The 15654-nt window shown below is 39.9% G+C and overlaps 1 protein-coding gene across 1 annotated transcript; it reads left to right on the forward strand.

Annotated features, from left to right (window-relative positions):
* The first annotated feature begins 12629 nt into the window (after window positions 1-12629).
* LOC130559830 (protein delta homolog 1) lies at window positions 12630-15625 on the forward strand. The gene is made up of 4 exons (XM_057343110.1): window positions 12630-12637; window positions 12698-12828; window positions 12973-13111; window positions 13474-15625. Exons 1-4 carry the CDS (start codon window positions 12630-12632, stop codon window positions 14180-14182), a joined length of 987 nt encoding a protein of 328 aa, XP_057199093.1. The 3' UTR covers window positions 14183-15625.
* The last annotated feature ends 29 nt before the right edge of the window (window positions 15626-15654 follow it).

Consider the following 15654-nt stretch of genomic DNA (forward strand, 5'->3'; position numbering starts at 1 on the left):
CATCGTATTCCATTCACACAACAACAACAACAACATTAGGGATCAAACTAAGACCAGTGAGACGAGATTGAGCTCTTTACCTGTTGCCACAAACATCTGCAGCCTAAAGAAAACAGAAAAACGTAAGATCATTTTCATCCTTTGATTCTCTTTCACTCTGATCAATACAGTTGCTGATCCATTCAAAACATCATCAAATTCATGACATGACATGATGCCTAAAATCAAAATTTCATGAGATTTTTGTCAATCTGTCCATAAAATGCATCTGACAGATAGGACCTGTAATTCTGACGCGTTGCTTTTTTACCCTGCGTTCCATTCCGAAGTGATCATCCCTATTCCCTACTCCCTGTGAAGAGTAAAGCTCTTGAAGTGTAAACTCTAGAGGACAAAACGCAATTGGATCTCTTAATCTGTCAGTTTAAAATGTACTTGGCAAAAGGAGCAACACAAATAGCATCATCTTCTCTTTATTCGGAGTGACTTTTTTGTGGCGTCCCCTTCCCGAAGGGCCCTTCGGAGGACAATACGTTTGGTTATGTGGTTATATAACAGCAAAATGTAGCGAAAATTGGTAATGCACACAAACTAGTTGCTATGAAATCAAGGATTAACAACAGTAGTTTGAATTTCGTCTCAACATGTTGCAAGAGCCTTCTAGTGTACTACGTTGTCACAGTGTTGCCAGCACATAGAGAGCGTGCGCTTTTGTGTCGTATGTCACCATAAAGCTTCAAGTATTGTCTTCCGCTTAATTGCACTCCAATTAATATCAATCAAACTGCAGTTGGTTGGTTTTGATTTTAGCCACAATAACTAAAAATAATACAGCTAACTAACACAATAAAACACAATAAAAAAAACATGATTTTAAAAATTTTATCTCATCTTGGAGCCAAACTCTTCATATAGTCTTATGTACAATAGCTCAAACCAAAGCTGACATGAGAGAGAACAAGGGCCGCAACAACTAATTGATAAAATCGATAATAATCGATAATGAAATTCGCTGTCAATGAATTTCATTATCGATTAGTTGGTCTGTGACGTCACTTGCGAGCTGCGCAGTTATAAATCAAGCGCGTCTTCTTCCCATTTAAAATTTCATTTTAGATGTGTCTCTCCGTGCAGTTTTAAAGTCAGACATGTTCTGCATGCATCTCTTCAAGCTGCGCAGTTTTAAAGTTTAAAGGGGAGAGGTGTTTAAAATGACAAAGTTAAAGATTATATTAGTAAAACCCAATTTGTGGCGATTGCACTTTGCAAAGTACATAATAGGCTAGTATCTGTACTTAAATATGACTTTTTCTGTTTACTTTTTACTGTACTTCACTACATTTGAATGACAAATATCTCACTTTTCATGGCACAAAAAAAACATTTCCTTGGCCGACCCTCCTCTCGCTCCCACGTTTGGGAGAGACTATTGTCAGTTGCTTCTAATATGACACACCTGAATCAACTCACCAGGTGTGTTAATTATGGAGACATTCACAACATTTTGGGAGAAGTTCAGTTGTGTATACTTTTCCCATATCTGATTTAGTTATTATAATTATTATCAAAATAATCATTAGTTGCAGCCCTAGAGAGAACGCTTCAGACTTTCAATTTTCTCTGCGAACAACAGCAGCTGCTGTCACTGAGCACTTCTCTATTATTAGTTTTGATATAGAATGTAATCAACAAATATGATTATATCATATATAAAATAATAGATAAACAATGGGGTAAAACATGAACACACGTCATACTTTACAGACTGAACATTACACTTCACTGTTTTGTTTTGTTTTGTAATGTGCATTTTTTATTTAATTATATATTTTTACATATTTTATAATTAATAGGTTGTATATGTGTATGTGACTAATAAAAATCTTGAATCTTATGTCTAACCATCTGACAGATGTCAAAAGCCTGAAGCATAGAGAGAGATGGTCAGGCTGAAAGACGCTGTTTTCAATCTGTTTTCAGCAGGGTTATTCATTTGAAATGCGTGATTCACGTGTCAGAATGCTCACCGTGTTGTTGATGTCTAGAGCTCTTGATAATGAAGTGGAGCGTTGAGGAGGTCTAGGTGCTCCGTCTGAGCGTTTTTTGAAAACCGCACTTCTCTTACTGTCCTCTACCATGTGAGAAGTCTCGACTCTCGGCTGTGATGTCCCCTTCTCCATTTCTCTTGTAGGTGGAGAGTTTGTTTCATGTTCTCTTCTTACTTGATCTATATCAGTCTCTAGATAGGCCCTGCATGACATTTCCATGAAGGGTAACTCCTCTTGTTTTCTCCTCTGGGTGTCACCGCTGTCCAGAATCTTACAGCTTGGCGTAAACTTGGCCCAAGAATCCCTCAACTGAGGACTGTCCGCGCAGGAGTGTGAGAACGAAGTTACTGATGTTTGTGAACAAGCGACAGGTGACTCCCTCCGACGGACGGCACCGAAGGCTTGTAGACACTCGGGGTCCAGAACCCTGCAAGTTACTTCATCAAGAAACTTAGAAAACTTCAGCTTGGCTTCAATCTTCTCCTCAAAGTCTGCTGATGCTGTGGAAGCAGCTGATGTACCATGACTCGAGGTCAGGCTGCGGTCGGAATCTCTGCGGCTCACAGCGGCCCGCTCCGCTCCCTCCTGGCTCTCCGATCCCACCGCGCTCTCCTTGCAGCTGTCGGAGTTCTGATAGGCGGTCTCAGAGTCGCTGGTCCCCTCCAGTCGACTCCACGAGCCGGCGCGTGCTCTGAAGACCTCCTCGCTGTGCTGTCTGATGGAGCTGCGGAGCAGACAGGTGGCACCCGAGCTCCAGCTGTTGGTGTCCCAGTTGTCGTCCTCGCTGGAGCTGGTGCTGCGCAGACTGACGTTTGAGCTCTGGAAACTCTTGAGGCTGGAAACCGAACCCTTTACAGTTTGCGAGGACCCTTGCAGGCTGGAGACGGAGCCCCTCAGGCTAGAGACGGATCCAGATCCATGTAGCGTGGGTGAGGAAAGGCTCAACGGGCCTTTGTCGTTCTGCCGTCCTGAAAACACAGGACATGAGGCCGTCGATGAACACGAGCCACGTTCCTGTCTGCTTGACGTGATCTTGGCCTTTGGCTGCTTATTCGTCCCGTTGACCGTAACGCCTCGTCCTGTTTTTGAGGAGCCGTTCTGCATTTTTGCCTGACAGGTCACTCGGATGGGGAACGTGTGTTTGGAAAAGTGGACCATGATGAACTGTGCTGACCGGGTTTCAACAACTTTCACGCCCTCATCCTCCCTCTCACCATTGCCCTACATGCGTTTACTCTTCATGGTGACACACTTTCGGCTCTGTCAGGACAGGCGTGTTTTCTGAATAGACACACATGTGCTGAAGGTGAAAACACGATCTGTTCTATCTGTCTGATGAAATCATACGCCGCATTCTGTCGTCTATATGTCTTTTGATAAAGTCTTAACAATAATCCCTCTTCACTTTCCAGGTCAGTTGCTCTTTAGAGCAGCACATCGATCACGGATCACATGTGATGGACAGAATGTTAGCAGTGAGGCGGAACTTGAATCCAATAAATGGATTCTTCATTGGAGAATTTAATGGAGTTTATAGTGTCGCTCTTTCATGAATGTGTCTGTTTGCCTGCAGTTTAAACTCTAAACTCTGGACTACGTGCTGTGTTGTGGTGTGTTTGGTGGGTTGTGTTGGTCCGGTCCAGTAGTGAATGCAGTAAGCATCTTTGTCATTGTCTCTTGAACAGATAATTCAGTGGAGTATTTATTCAGAAAGATGTGCAGTATATCAAGACCCACAAACACACACACACACACACACGCGCACACACGCACACACACACACACACACACACACACACACACACGCACACACGCACACACACGCACACACACACACACACACTGAGCTTGTTGTATGATGTTTCATGCCGGATGATAAAGTAGCTGTTGTGTAAATCGTTCATGTGTAGGTTTACAGTAATTTTAGAGGGACATTACAGAAAGAAATATTGACAGTGTGACTCTGAACATGAACAAGACATGATGACAATGCTGGTTTGTCATTGTTTATCTGTTTATTCAGATACTTTCAGATACTTTTACCCAAAGCGACTTACACCAGCTCCGTTTATGCTGCTGAACCTAACGGCGAACAGCATAAAAGAGGAGGTTTTATTTGTACTATTATTAAAGCCGGGGTGTCAGATTTACGAATTACACTTGTTTAGACAAAGTCGGGCTGAGTACCAAAACAACCTTGTAGCCCATCAGCAGTAAGGTGCACAGTGCACAGGACGGACATTAGTCGAGCCGAGCGCTGACGAAAGCCACAGATGGGGGTAGGGGTGTGTCTGTTTTGGTGATTTGAACATCAACAACGGCTATGAGAAAACGGACACCCCGCCTTTAATACTAAAAATAAATTGTTATCAATGATAAACAAAGGTGAACAATGCAAAATGAGGAAGATGTTGGAAAGTTATGGAAATTCATTCGTTCGTTCGTAGATTCATTTACGATACTGTTCAATTTATTTAAACAATTCATTTTGTTTTAACTCCATTGTATCAGGTTTTTTTCAAGCACAATTACATTGTGCTAAACGGACTAAGCACAGTTATGCTTTGGCTTAGATAGATCAAAATAATATTTGAGTTGAGTTACAGAAATGACTTTAGTTGTATTAAAGTAGCAGTATAGAAACTAGGAAAAGGATTTCCACTTCCCATCATGCTTTGCACGGGGCTGAATAGGGAGAGTAAAAGTTGTAATAAAATGTTATGTTATACATATTTTATTAAAATGATGAAACAGGGATATTTGTTCATGTTTAATACACTTTTATGTTTGTATTTAAAAGAGTTTCTGGTATGCTAATGTTTTTGTTAATAAAAAAGCAACTACTTGGGGTATGCAGAAAGTGTAACAAAACCAACTTCTGGCTAACTCCTAACAATAAGAGCTATATTTATCTTATTTAGTGTGTTAAAAATAACAGCTATATCAGAAAATATCTTACCTTAAATTAACTTAAATCAATTATGGACAGTGGTTCCACATAATGGAAACATGTTATCTTTACTTAAATACGTTTAGTAGGATGCACTTAATTGATTCAAGTTATTTGGGCATGGTTGTTTAAGTTTACTCAGTTCAGTTTAGTTCATCATACATTAAGTATTTGAGTAGCGATAACATATTTCTGTTATGTGGAACCACTGTCCATAATTGAATTAAGTTAGTTTAAAGTATCATTTTGTTGATAATTCTTGCACAATTCATCTTTTTATATCAGCTTCAGTCTGTGAGATCGTCTGTAAGATTGTGTTTGTCATTGTGGATTCACTTCAAAGTTTTGATGTGACAGGTGACAGGAGGAGCAGAAGATGTGATGATGATGTGTGTCATTACTGCATCATCAGATGTTATTCTGCACTTTGCTTTCAGGTAAATAATGTGTCTTTGTTCAATTCTCTATGTATATTGATGTGTGTGTGATGCTGAAAATAAACCAGGAGAATGTGGCCGCTCCCCCTGTTGCCATGACAACCGCTGCCTGCATATGTATAAATGCTGCTATCCACCCAGGACCCAATTATTTTTCACAGGTACAGCGTGCACAAACATCACAATGATGTGAAGAACCAGCGGTCAAAGGCAGAAATCCTGCTACTGATCTGCTTCTTGGCTGATGGTAAAACTCATGAATGTTAAAAATGTGTATTAAAAATAGTCTAAACTCAACGTATGTTGACAAATCTAAATGTGTGGGTACCAGTGGTACCCTTAAACGCGTTGAGTCAAATAAGAGTTATGTTATAAAAATCTAGTGTTCTAGTTCATCATGAAGGCGGGGAAGATAATGTAGATGTGAATATACAGAATTACAGTATTACAGTCTGTACTCAAGTATGAATCATACTGTAAACTCATCGTGGGTCAGACGTCTGCTCAAACCACGCAGGACGCTGAACATTTAGTGTACAGTTAGTAAAGAGTTTACTGGCTGAATATCTTACACAACATTGAAACATGAAGGATTAACGGGTGGAAGTTTTCATTCTGCTTCTAAAAGACTTTAAAACTAACAAGATACAAACTAGACAAACATGCAATAGAAACTTTTGCTCAGAAACATCTTCCTTGACAGAATACAAAGCAGGTTACCATCTGTGATTATAAATCATTCTTTTACAAAATGATGGGAAACTAAAAATGATTTATAAAAATATGCATATATGTATGCATAAAATAACAAAAATAAAGACTTCAGAACAAATGATTTATGAGCAAAGGGAGTCTCTGTAAACAGCTTTGAAAAACACAGTCCAGATGAAGTGTTTCTGCAGAATACAGATGAAACTCCAGCGTTCTGTCTGCCTGTCTCGCTTTCACTTCTGAGACACTTTATTAACATTTCAAATATGTGTACACGTGTTTGTATTCCCGAAGTGTTTTCAGCAAATAAAACAGTGTAAGAAGAAACACAAGTAAATAAGAAGGATTATGTTGTACATTTAAACACTGCAGTCAATCATGGAGATGTTTTAATCTTGAATTGAATGAATCATAGTTTACATGTTTAATACGTCAGACTGATATGATATCAGAGAACACAGAGGTCACTGCAAGACATGTCTCTTTTACTTACATCCTCTGTGCATCGTTTCTATGGCAACGGGAGACGGACGGGAAGCTGCTGAATTCTGATACTTCATTTTGACATCAAGCTCATGAAATCATCACTATGTCATCACGTCACGTTACTGCATTTCTGTTCTGAAACTTCACTGCAGGAATCGGAATCAATGAATCAAGACTGTATAACACCAACAAACGCAACATTTTCATAGAAACGCGAGCTGTCAAAAGTTGGAAGAGCTTTTTTCTGTTACTGAGATCATCACACACCGATCTCAGAACAGCGTGAGCCTCACTACAGAACAAATCTGTAAAGGTCACACAGGACCCGCGAAAGAGCACCTCACATAACCTGATTCCAAACGTACAGAATGTTTAACTCCGTCCAGTTTCTGTTTGTCCATGCAGCTGAAGATTTTATTCATTTAAAAAGACACAGAAGATGTAGTGTCAGATTCTTTGAATGATGTCACTTTAAAGGTCCGGTTGAACGTGCAATTTCTGCCAATCTCATATTAATCTTGAGTACGTATAGAGTAGTATTGCAAACTTCATATCTTCGAAGAGTATTTAGTTCGATCACATTTATAAAAGAGAGATACAGCTGTATGATTATTTCCGAAAACATACGACATCCTGGGGGTGTGCGCGGGGGGGAACTAAATCACGAGCACACAATACATCATCGCATTGTCCCTGCATAACTGTTCGTGTTGTTTACATTATGCACGTACGCGCCGATTGTCAACGAAACACAGACGTATGACATAGTTTCACTTACTGTGTGCGGTTCATGACCGGCATCTTTTAGCGCTGGGACCGCTCCATCTATCAGTTTCAAACCATCTCCAAATCCAGCGTTATATCCACCGTTTATATGACATCCATCACTGAAATGCCGTGAACAAACAAACACACCTCAACTTCTCTCACTATCGCAAGAGTAACGAGCTGCAGCTGCAGGCCCACAGCGCAGCCGATCTTGACGTAGCGCAGCCAATCTTGATGGTAGGCGGGTCTTTGCTCGTCGGTTGACGCGTGGGCGGGCTATTTCTTTCGCCTTGCCGTGGGCGTGCTTTTCCAGGAGAAATGCCCAATAAGGGACTAAGAAAAGTTGTTACGAAACGTATTGTCATGTTAAACTCTTTTTTTTCCGAAACCTATACGAACCTTGGGGGAGTGTATCGAGCACAGAAATACTGCGTCATACGTCCAACTCGTTTTTTGACAAGTTGACCATGTTAAGCAAGAGAAGACAGCACGTTTAACATAAAGTCAGAATGCATGAAATATTTCTGAGGAGAGGTTCTGTAGATTATGTGGTCATCTCAGTAAACCTGAATTTATATAACACCACTAAAATAACAAACCCTGCAGCAAACACTTACACATGAACAGAAGTGAAGAGGAGAAAGAACCTTTAATACTGTTTGTGTTATTCCTCTTAAAAACTTGATGCTCAATGAAAAATGTTGACTCTTCATTGTTGAATATGAATTATAGTTGAAGAAACTGAAAATGAACTAGTAAACAACAGGATTAAGTTGTATTTGAGAACAATGTTTTCATTTGAGAAAATAATTGAATATAATTTTTTTTAACAAAATAGTGAAAACGACTGATCAAATAGATGTTCTGTTGTACTTGTGATGTTCATGTGAAGTTCTTCGTCTCCACACCTGTGATCAGAATGAGCAAGTAAACCTATAACATCATTCATTTATTCATTCATTCTGTCGTGCTGAGTTGAAATGAGGACGAGTGACAGACGGGCGAGTGTTCATCTCCTGCAGTCAAGCGCTGTGTGCCCATCGTCTCTGTTTCTGCTGTAATCCATCAGAGCTGAGACACACAGAGAGAGAGAGAGAGAGAGAGACCCTCGGGACTCATGAAATACTGTAACCCATCTCAAGCTGCATCAAAGTACAACAAATGAAAAGCCAACGTGCTGTTATGTGCTGGACGTGAAACGCACCAGAAACATCAGGATTGAGTGTTGAACACACATGATCACGATCTGAGGAGGTTTTTCACACGGAATGAATGAAGAGGTGATCTGTGATCTCATTCCGCTCGCAGGAGAACCGGAAACACAGTCAGACACAATGGGTTTGTTCCTGGTGAGATGACATGCAGCACATGTAGATCAGTGAAGAGACACGAGTGAAACAACACCTGCGCTTCTTCTGGTCCGGCAGCCGCTCCTTCAGTGAGAGACACACACTTACAAACATTGACATGTAATGCCACTATTATTTAATCCGTCAAGTCAACTTTATTTATATGGCGCTTTTTACAATTTTCATTGTTACAAAGCAGCTGTATATGAAACATATTGACTATAAGCAAAACATTAAGTTTATTACAAGTTATAACAAAAAAGTGAACACACACAGCACACACACACACACACACACAGAGCACGATATACACACGCACTGACACACACAAGCACACACACGCACGCACACATGTCTGGTTCATTATCTCTGTGGGGACAGTCCATAGGCGTAATGTTTTTTATACTGTACAAACTGTATATTTTATCCCCTATACCCCAACCCCTAAACCTAAAGATCATAGAACACTTTTTATGTTAAAATTATGTTATTATGTTCATTTTTGCATTTTTAGATTTCTTAAAAATATTGTTCTGTACAATTTATTAGCTTTTGTGCCCATGAGGACCTCAATTTTGGTCCCCACAGTGACACGAGTCCCCATGTGTTGGTGTGCATTCAGGTTTAGGTCCCCACCGGGATATACAAACATGAACGCACACACACACACAGCATGGTTATCTCAGAGAAGCACACATTTAAGAGAAAAGAGAGAAACACAGGTCAAATGTTATGCTGACTATAAATTCCTATATGTAATATTAAATAAATTAAGCAGAATGTTACATTTTGAAGTTATACTAATAAATACGAAAACTTTCTATTCTAAAGCTGATGTCAGTTGCTTCTCTGCATCTGATAGTGACAGTTTAGATATATTCACACTTTTATTTAGATACATCACACTTTTATTGACTGATGTCTGATATTAAAGTGCATTTCAGAATTAAAGACTGATCAAATGTTTAAGTGTACAGTTTTTTTTTATAAAACATGCAGTTACAGTTTTTCAACTTAAAAGAGTGCAGAGAGAGCATAATGCAACAATGAGATTTAGGAAAAAATGACACTACTGTTACTGTAAGTAATCTTAGATGAAAGTCGATTACAGTTTTTTTCAACTGCTTACACACAAAATAATTGTTCCAAATGCATACATGACCTACCAAGTCAGGCTATTGGATTGTGCATATACTGATCTACATATTCTTTTGTCTTTATGTAACAGAGTATTTTGGAAATGGATGCACATCCCATCGTCCATGAATACATTTATGTGGATGAGGTAGGCTTCAATCTCAGCAAAACCAGAAGAAGGGGAGGAATGTCATTGGACAAAGGGCCATTGTCAATGTCCCTGGACAACGTGGAGGAAACATTACAAGGTGTGCTGTCATCATCTGGGATAATGTCAGCTTTCATCGTGCCCATCAGGTCCAAAACTGGTTTATTACTCATCCCCATTTTTCTGTTGTCTACCTGCCTCCTTATTCACCATTTCTAAACCCTATCGAGGAATTTTTCACTACATGGCGCTGGAAAGTGTACGATCGCCGTCCCTATGTCAACATGACACTTCTCCAGGCGATGGAGGAGGCATGTGGAGACAGTGACGCTGCCTCTATCCAAGGTTGGATACGCCATACAAGGAGGTTCTTTCCAAGGTGTCTGGCAAGAGAGAACATAGCATGTGACGTGGATGAAGTATTGTGGCCGGACGCAGCCAGGAGGAGAGATGGAGCCTAGATACACCCAACCATCCAAATCCTATGGAACAATCACTTTTTTCAAAATAATGTTTGGTTTCTGTCACAACACTACACATGCTTGATGTATTTTTTTACTTTCGTACTGTGTACAGTAATACTGTATTCACGACCACAAATGCTTAGAGCAAAAACATTTTTAATAAATACAATAAATAAAAAGTTTGGTTTCAATCTTGCTTTTGTTTTTGCCGCGAATTTGCAATAGCTCTCTGCTTTTTTCTTTCAATCTTGTACAGAAATGTACAGAGGAGCTCATGAAAGAAGAGCTTTAGGTTTTGAATAACTGTGTGTATCCAAAAATATAACATTATGGTTAAAGTGTTTGCAACAGAAGACAAATGTTTGCTTTTGAAATGTGTTTGTGATATTTTTAATGTAGTGCTGCAAGAGATGTGAGGCATTTTGCATTTTGCGTGTGCAATTCTTGGATTTGTGTGTAAAGTTTTGAAAAAAAGAGGCAACGTTTTGAAAAGGTGTGTAAGCAGTTGAAAAAAACTGTAAAGACAAGAAAAGTTCAAAAACCAAAGAACAATATAAACTGGGTATGTAACACAATACAGAATACAATTGCATAAATATATATATAAACATGGTATCCTATGCACCCTTGGCCCAATTCCCTTACAGGATACCTTAGCAATTTCTTCATTAAAAAAAAGATGTTCTGTAAGTAGTCGTCTATATGTTCTGCAAAAATACAGAACATGTAAAAATTGCTGCAAATAAACTTGACAATCACACATTTGAGGGTGAGCATGTGCTACAGTTTACTGGATACAGAATAGTGACATTTCTATAAAAAGTGTACTGTAATTATACTGTATGTTTACCGTAAGTAGTATACTGATTCTAGGATGCACACTTACCTGCGCTCCTATTGATATTATCCTGAGATTCTGATTGGTGAGTCATCAATTTTGCCACTGAATGTTTACTGATGGCTAAATGTGTGCTATTTGAGTTTACATCTTGACACTTCAGTTCATTTTATTGTGTGTTTGTGTTTTCTGAATGAGAACATGGTTAAACCTTTGCAAATTGAGGCTGTTTTTGTGTTGGGTTTGTAAGTTGGTGTATTGTTCTGAGACTGTGTTTACATTTACATTTAGTCATTTAGCAGATGCTTTTATCCAAATAAACAGTGTTTATGGTTCAGGAATGAGCAATCGAGAAAAACTGTAATAGGCTTTAGACGCAAAAAGGATAAAGCATTTTGATCAGATTGATCACATAAAATACATCAGATAAGAATTACTACATCTCTAAGAATTCGTGATGGAAGAATCTCATCAGTGATCATCTTGTGTCTGCTGGTGTTTAATGGTTTTGCTGGTCTCTCTCTCTCTCTCTCTCTCTCTCTCTCTCTCTCTCTCTCTCTCTCCCTCTCTCTCTCTCTCTCTCTCTCTCTCTCTCTCTCTCTCTCTCTGTCTCTCTCTCTCCCTCTCTCTCTCTCTCTCTCTCTCTCTCTCTCTCTCTCTCTCTCTCTCTCTCTCTCTCTCTCTCTCTCTCTCTCTCTCTCTCTCTCTCTCTCTCTTCTCGTCTCTTAGCGAGATGTTCAGTGACTGTCGTGACTTCTTACGTGAGTTGGAGATCTCCGTGGGTCTGTGTTGATATAGAGCTCGAGGCGGTAAACACATATGTGGTATTGCTGGTCATCTGGATTTATTTGATGATGATGATGATGAATGGTTATTAGCGGGAGATCTTGAGAAGGTTTGAACACGATGAATGTTTTTCTCGTGCTGGGATCACGTGCGCGCTGCTCTTCTGCACCTCTGTTTCCACTCAAGGTAACACCGATATAACACCACATACCTACTGTTAACATCATCATCAGTTATTCACTTCATCATACAGTAAAAACTCGTGTATTGGTTTCTGTCTGTGTGTTGTGTTATTAATGATAAATCTGTGTGTCCCTCCAGAATGTCGCTCTGGATGTGTGTACGGCTTCTGTAAGAGCTTGAGAATGCAGGTGTGTGCGCGCGCGCGTGTATTAAACATATAATCTCTGTGTACATCACATGACTGCAAGTGTTGTGTTGGTGTGGTGTTGCGTGCGTGCGTGCGTCGTGCGTGTGTGTGTGTGTGTGTGGTTTCAATCCAATGACATGTTGCTGTAGTTGTTCATCGTGTAATAATCGAATAAATGAGATTTTAAACGCTTTAATAACTGCAGGTGCAGAGCCGGTTGGCGAGGCGTCGCGTGTGATCGGTGCGTCCCGTTGGCGGGTTGCGCGCACGGCTCCTGTGAGGAACCGGGTCGGTGCGTTTGTGAACGCGGCTGGACGGGAGCGCGCTGTGATCGAGGTTCATTTACAGCTAACAAATAACAAATCTTCATATTTAATAACCCGATTATTTCCTCTGTCTTTTGCTGTGAATTTGTCTGAAATCAAAGCAGCTGTGACATTAACTTCAGCTTTATAAATGATGGGTACACATTTTTTACAGACATTGGTCTGTGTTCATCAAAACCCTGCTTGGGAAACTCCAGCTGTCTGAATGTGGGAGATGGTTTTATTTGCATCTGTGCTGCTGGATTCACAGGCAAACACTGCCAGCAGAAGAACACACCCTGTTCACCTGACGGGTAACAGACATCACGCACGCACGCGCACGCACGCACGCACGCACGCACGCACACACACACACAGGTTTTTAAACATCATTACAGAATTTGTGATCTGCATTAAACCTATCCAAGTGTACACTAGGGCAGCGAGTATTGAACACAAACATTTGGAGCGGTGTTAGGCAGCAGTTGGGGGTTAGATGTCCTGTTCTGTTCAAAGCCATTAAAGTGATAAACTGTTATTTATCAATACACATACATTTTATAGCATCGACATATTAAATCTGTTATTTGTGCTGTATTAAGCCAGAGAACAAGATACATCAGCAGATGTGTCAAAAATAAACAGATATCTAAAAATGACTCTTTCACATCCGCAGCTCTTCGTGCCAGAACGGAGGAACCTGTGTGGACAGCAGTGGATCTGACAACAGTTCTTGCATCTGTCCATCTGGATTCACCGGACGTTTCTGTGAGATTAACGTCTGTGATCCCAACCCATGTGAGAATGACGGCATTTGCAGCCGTCGTGACCTGACGTTCACCTGCATCTGTCCGCCGGCTTTCTCAGGCCCCGTTTGCAGCTTCAGACTGTGTTCCAGCGTTCGGTGCATCAACGGAGGGACCTGCTTCGATCATACAGACAGTCCGATCCGATGCGTCTGTCCACCTGGATTCACCGGCTCATCGTGTGAACTTCATGTCAACAAGCTCAAGGTCAAACCCAGATTTAAAGCAGCAGTCCCCGGTCACACTTTCCACAGATCGCATCGACCAGCTGATCGTGAGCTTCTAAAAATCACCATGAAGGAGACGGTCGGAGCGTCCGGTTCTCTGGCCACACAGAGTCAAGTCGTCTGTTTGACCGTTCTGGGTCTGCTCACCTGTCTGGTAGTACTTGTCACAACGGGCATTATTTTTTTTAATCGATGTGAGACGTGGATGGCTAATGTGAAGTACAGTCAGCTGGTGCGTCAACGGAGGGATTTTCTCCTGAGAGCCGGCGACGGTGAGGACCACACGATCAACGTCATCATACCTGAGAAGATCAAACTGAGTAACTATGGGCAGGGTTATACGAGCATGTGAAGCTGCATCAATTGGGTTCATAAATCTTATAGATTTCACATATGAGTATTATTATTTAGCATATACACTGTACAACATTACGGCCTCAACTCAATTTTTTTAATGAGCTACAGTTTAGTCAATTTAAGGAACAGTCTGTTGGCATCATTTGCATTTGTGCTCATTTAAACAGTCACTACAAAATCTTGAGTTGAGGCCTGATTTTTTTGTACAGCGTAAGCCTTGAATTTGAGTGTTTCTGTATTATAAGAAAATAAAATCTGGGAAATAAAGGGAAACAAAATTCTGTCATCATTTATTCACCCCCATGTGGTTATAAATCTGTATGACTCTTTCTTCAGGAGAACACGAAAGAAGATATTTTGAGAAATGTCTCAGTGGACATAAAATTGGCTACCTGCCAACAGACACTGAATGCTGTGTGTTGTGAATGTATTTTTAACTCTTATGACCTTGCCATGAACAATATGTGTTGGCCTTCATGTGGCGCTGCACAGAACAGCGATCAGCGAACACATGCTTTGTTTTTTTAACATTAAATAAAAGAAAAGCTTTTTTACTTCCACAGCCGCTAGAACACCTGGATTATCGTGGGTATATTTATTTATTTAGGATTGTGTTGTTAAAATGATGGTTTATTTTGCGCGTGGTTGAATTTCTCTCGTGCGGTCTTTGCTGCCATCTAGCGGTTACACATTAACACAGTCCGACGTGTTTGAGCTTCACTTTACATTATTTCATTTTACACACACCTACTGTACAAACTAAATGTTAAATAATGTCTTTAAATCACTTTGTATGATCGACTGAATGTGAACATACACAAATGTAATTGTGTGCATCACTTATATTTACACTGTTCATTGACAATTTACTGTGCTGTTGTAAGCATGAGGAAACAAATGACGTTGTAACCCATAACACAGTTGACAGAGAACTTCCAGGTGGGTGACGATGAGAATAACAAACCATGGTAACCAGTTAACCATCAGTGAGGACAGACACAACGACACAGACGGAGAATTTTTAGGCCTTTTCATTTGTTTTTTTACTTCATTGCAATCCAGATAACTCTTAGTGTTGTGAAATCATATTAGATCAGTTTAATTCACATGTGTGAATGGTCATGTAGGCCTACTACTGCAGGTGGTTTTATTTAGTTTACATTTATTTAGGTATATATTTTTTGAGTTGTGTACGTTATATATCAATGCGTAGAGGGCCTTACAAACATCTTATTTTCATGCAAACATTTCATTTTATTATGTTATTTACTGTATTTGTATTTTTCATATTGTACATTTAATGCAGCACATTAATTTAACATAACGTTATTGTTTGCTGTTATGGTGATCTTGTATATTTCTTGTCATCATTACTTGTTTTCTGTATAATGGATATACTGTAACTAAACACGTTCATGACAATAAAGTACCTTTTAATAGTAGTAATACAACTTTTACAGCATCTTT

Source organism: Triplophysa rosa, linkage group LG10, assembly GCF_024868665.1.
Source record: "Triplophysa rosa linkage group LG10, Trosa_1v2, whole genome shotgun sequence".
In the NCBI taxonomy this organism is placed as follows: Eukaryota; Metazoa; Chordata; class Actinopteri; order Cypriniformes; family Nemacheilidae; genus Triplophysa; species Triplophysa rosa.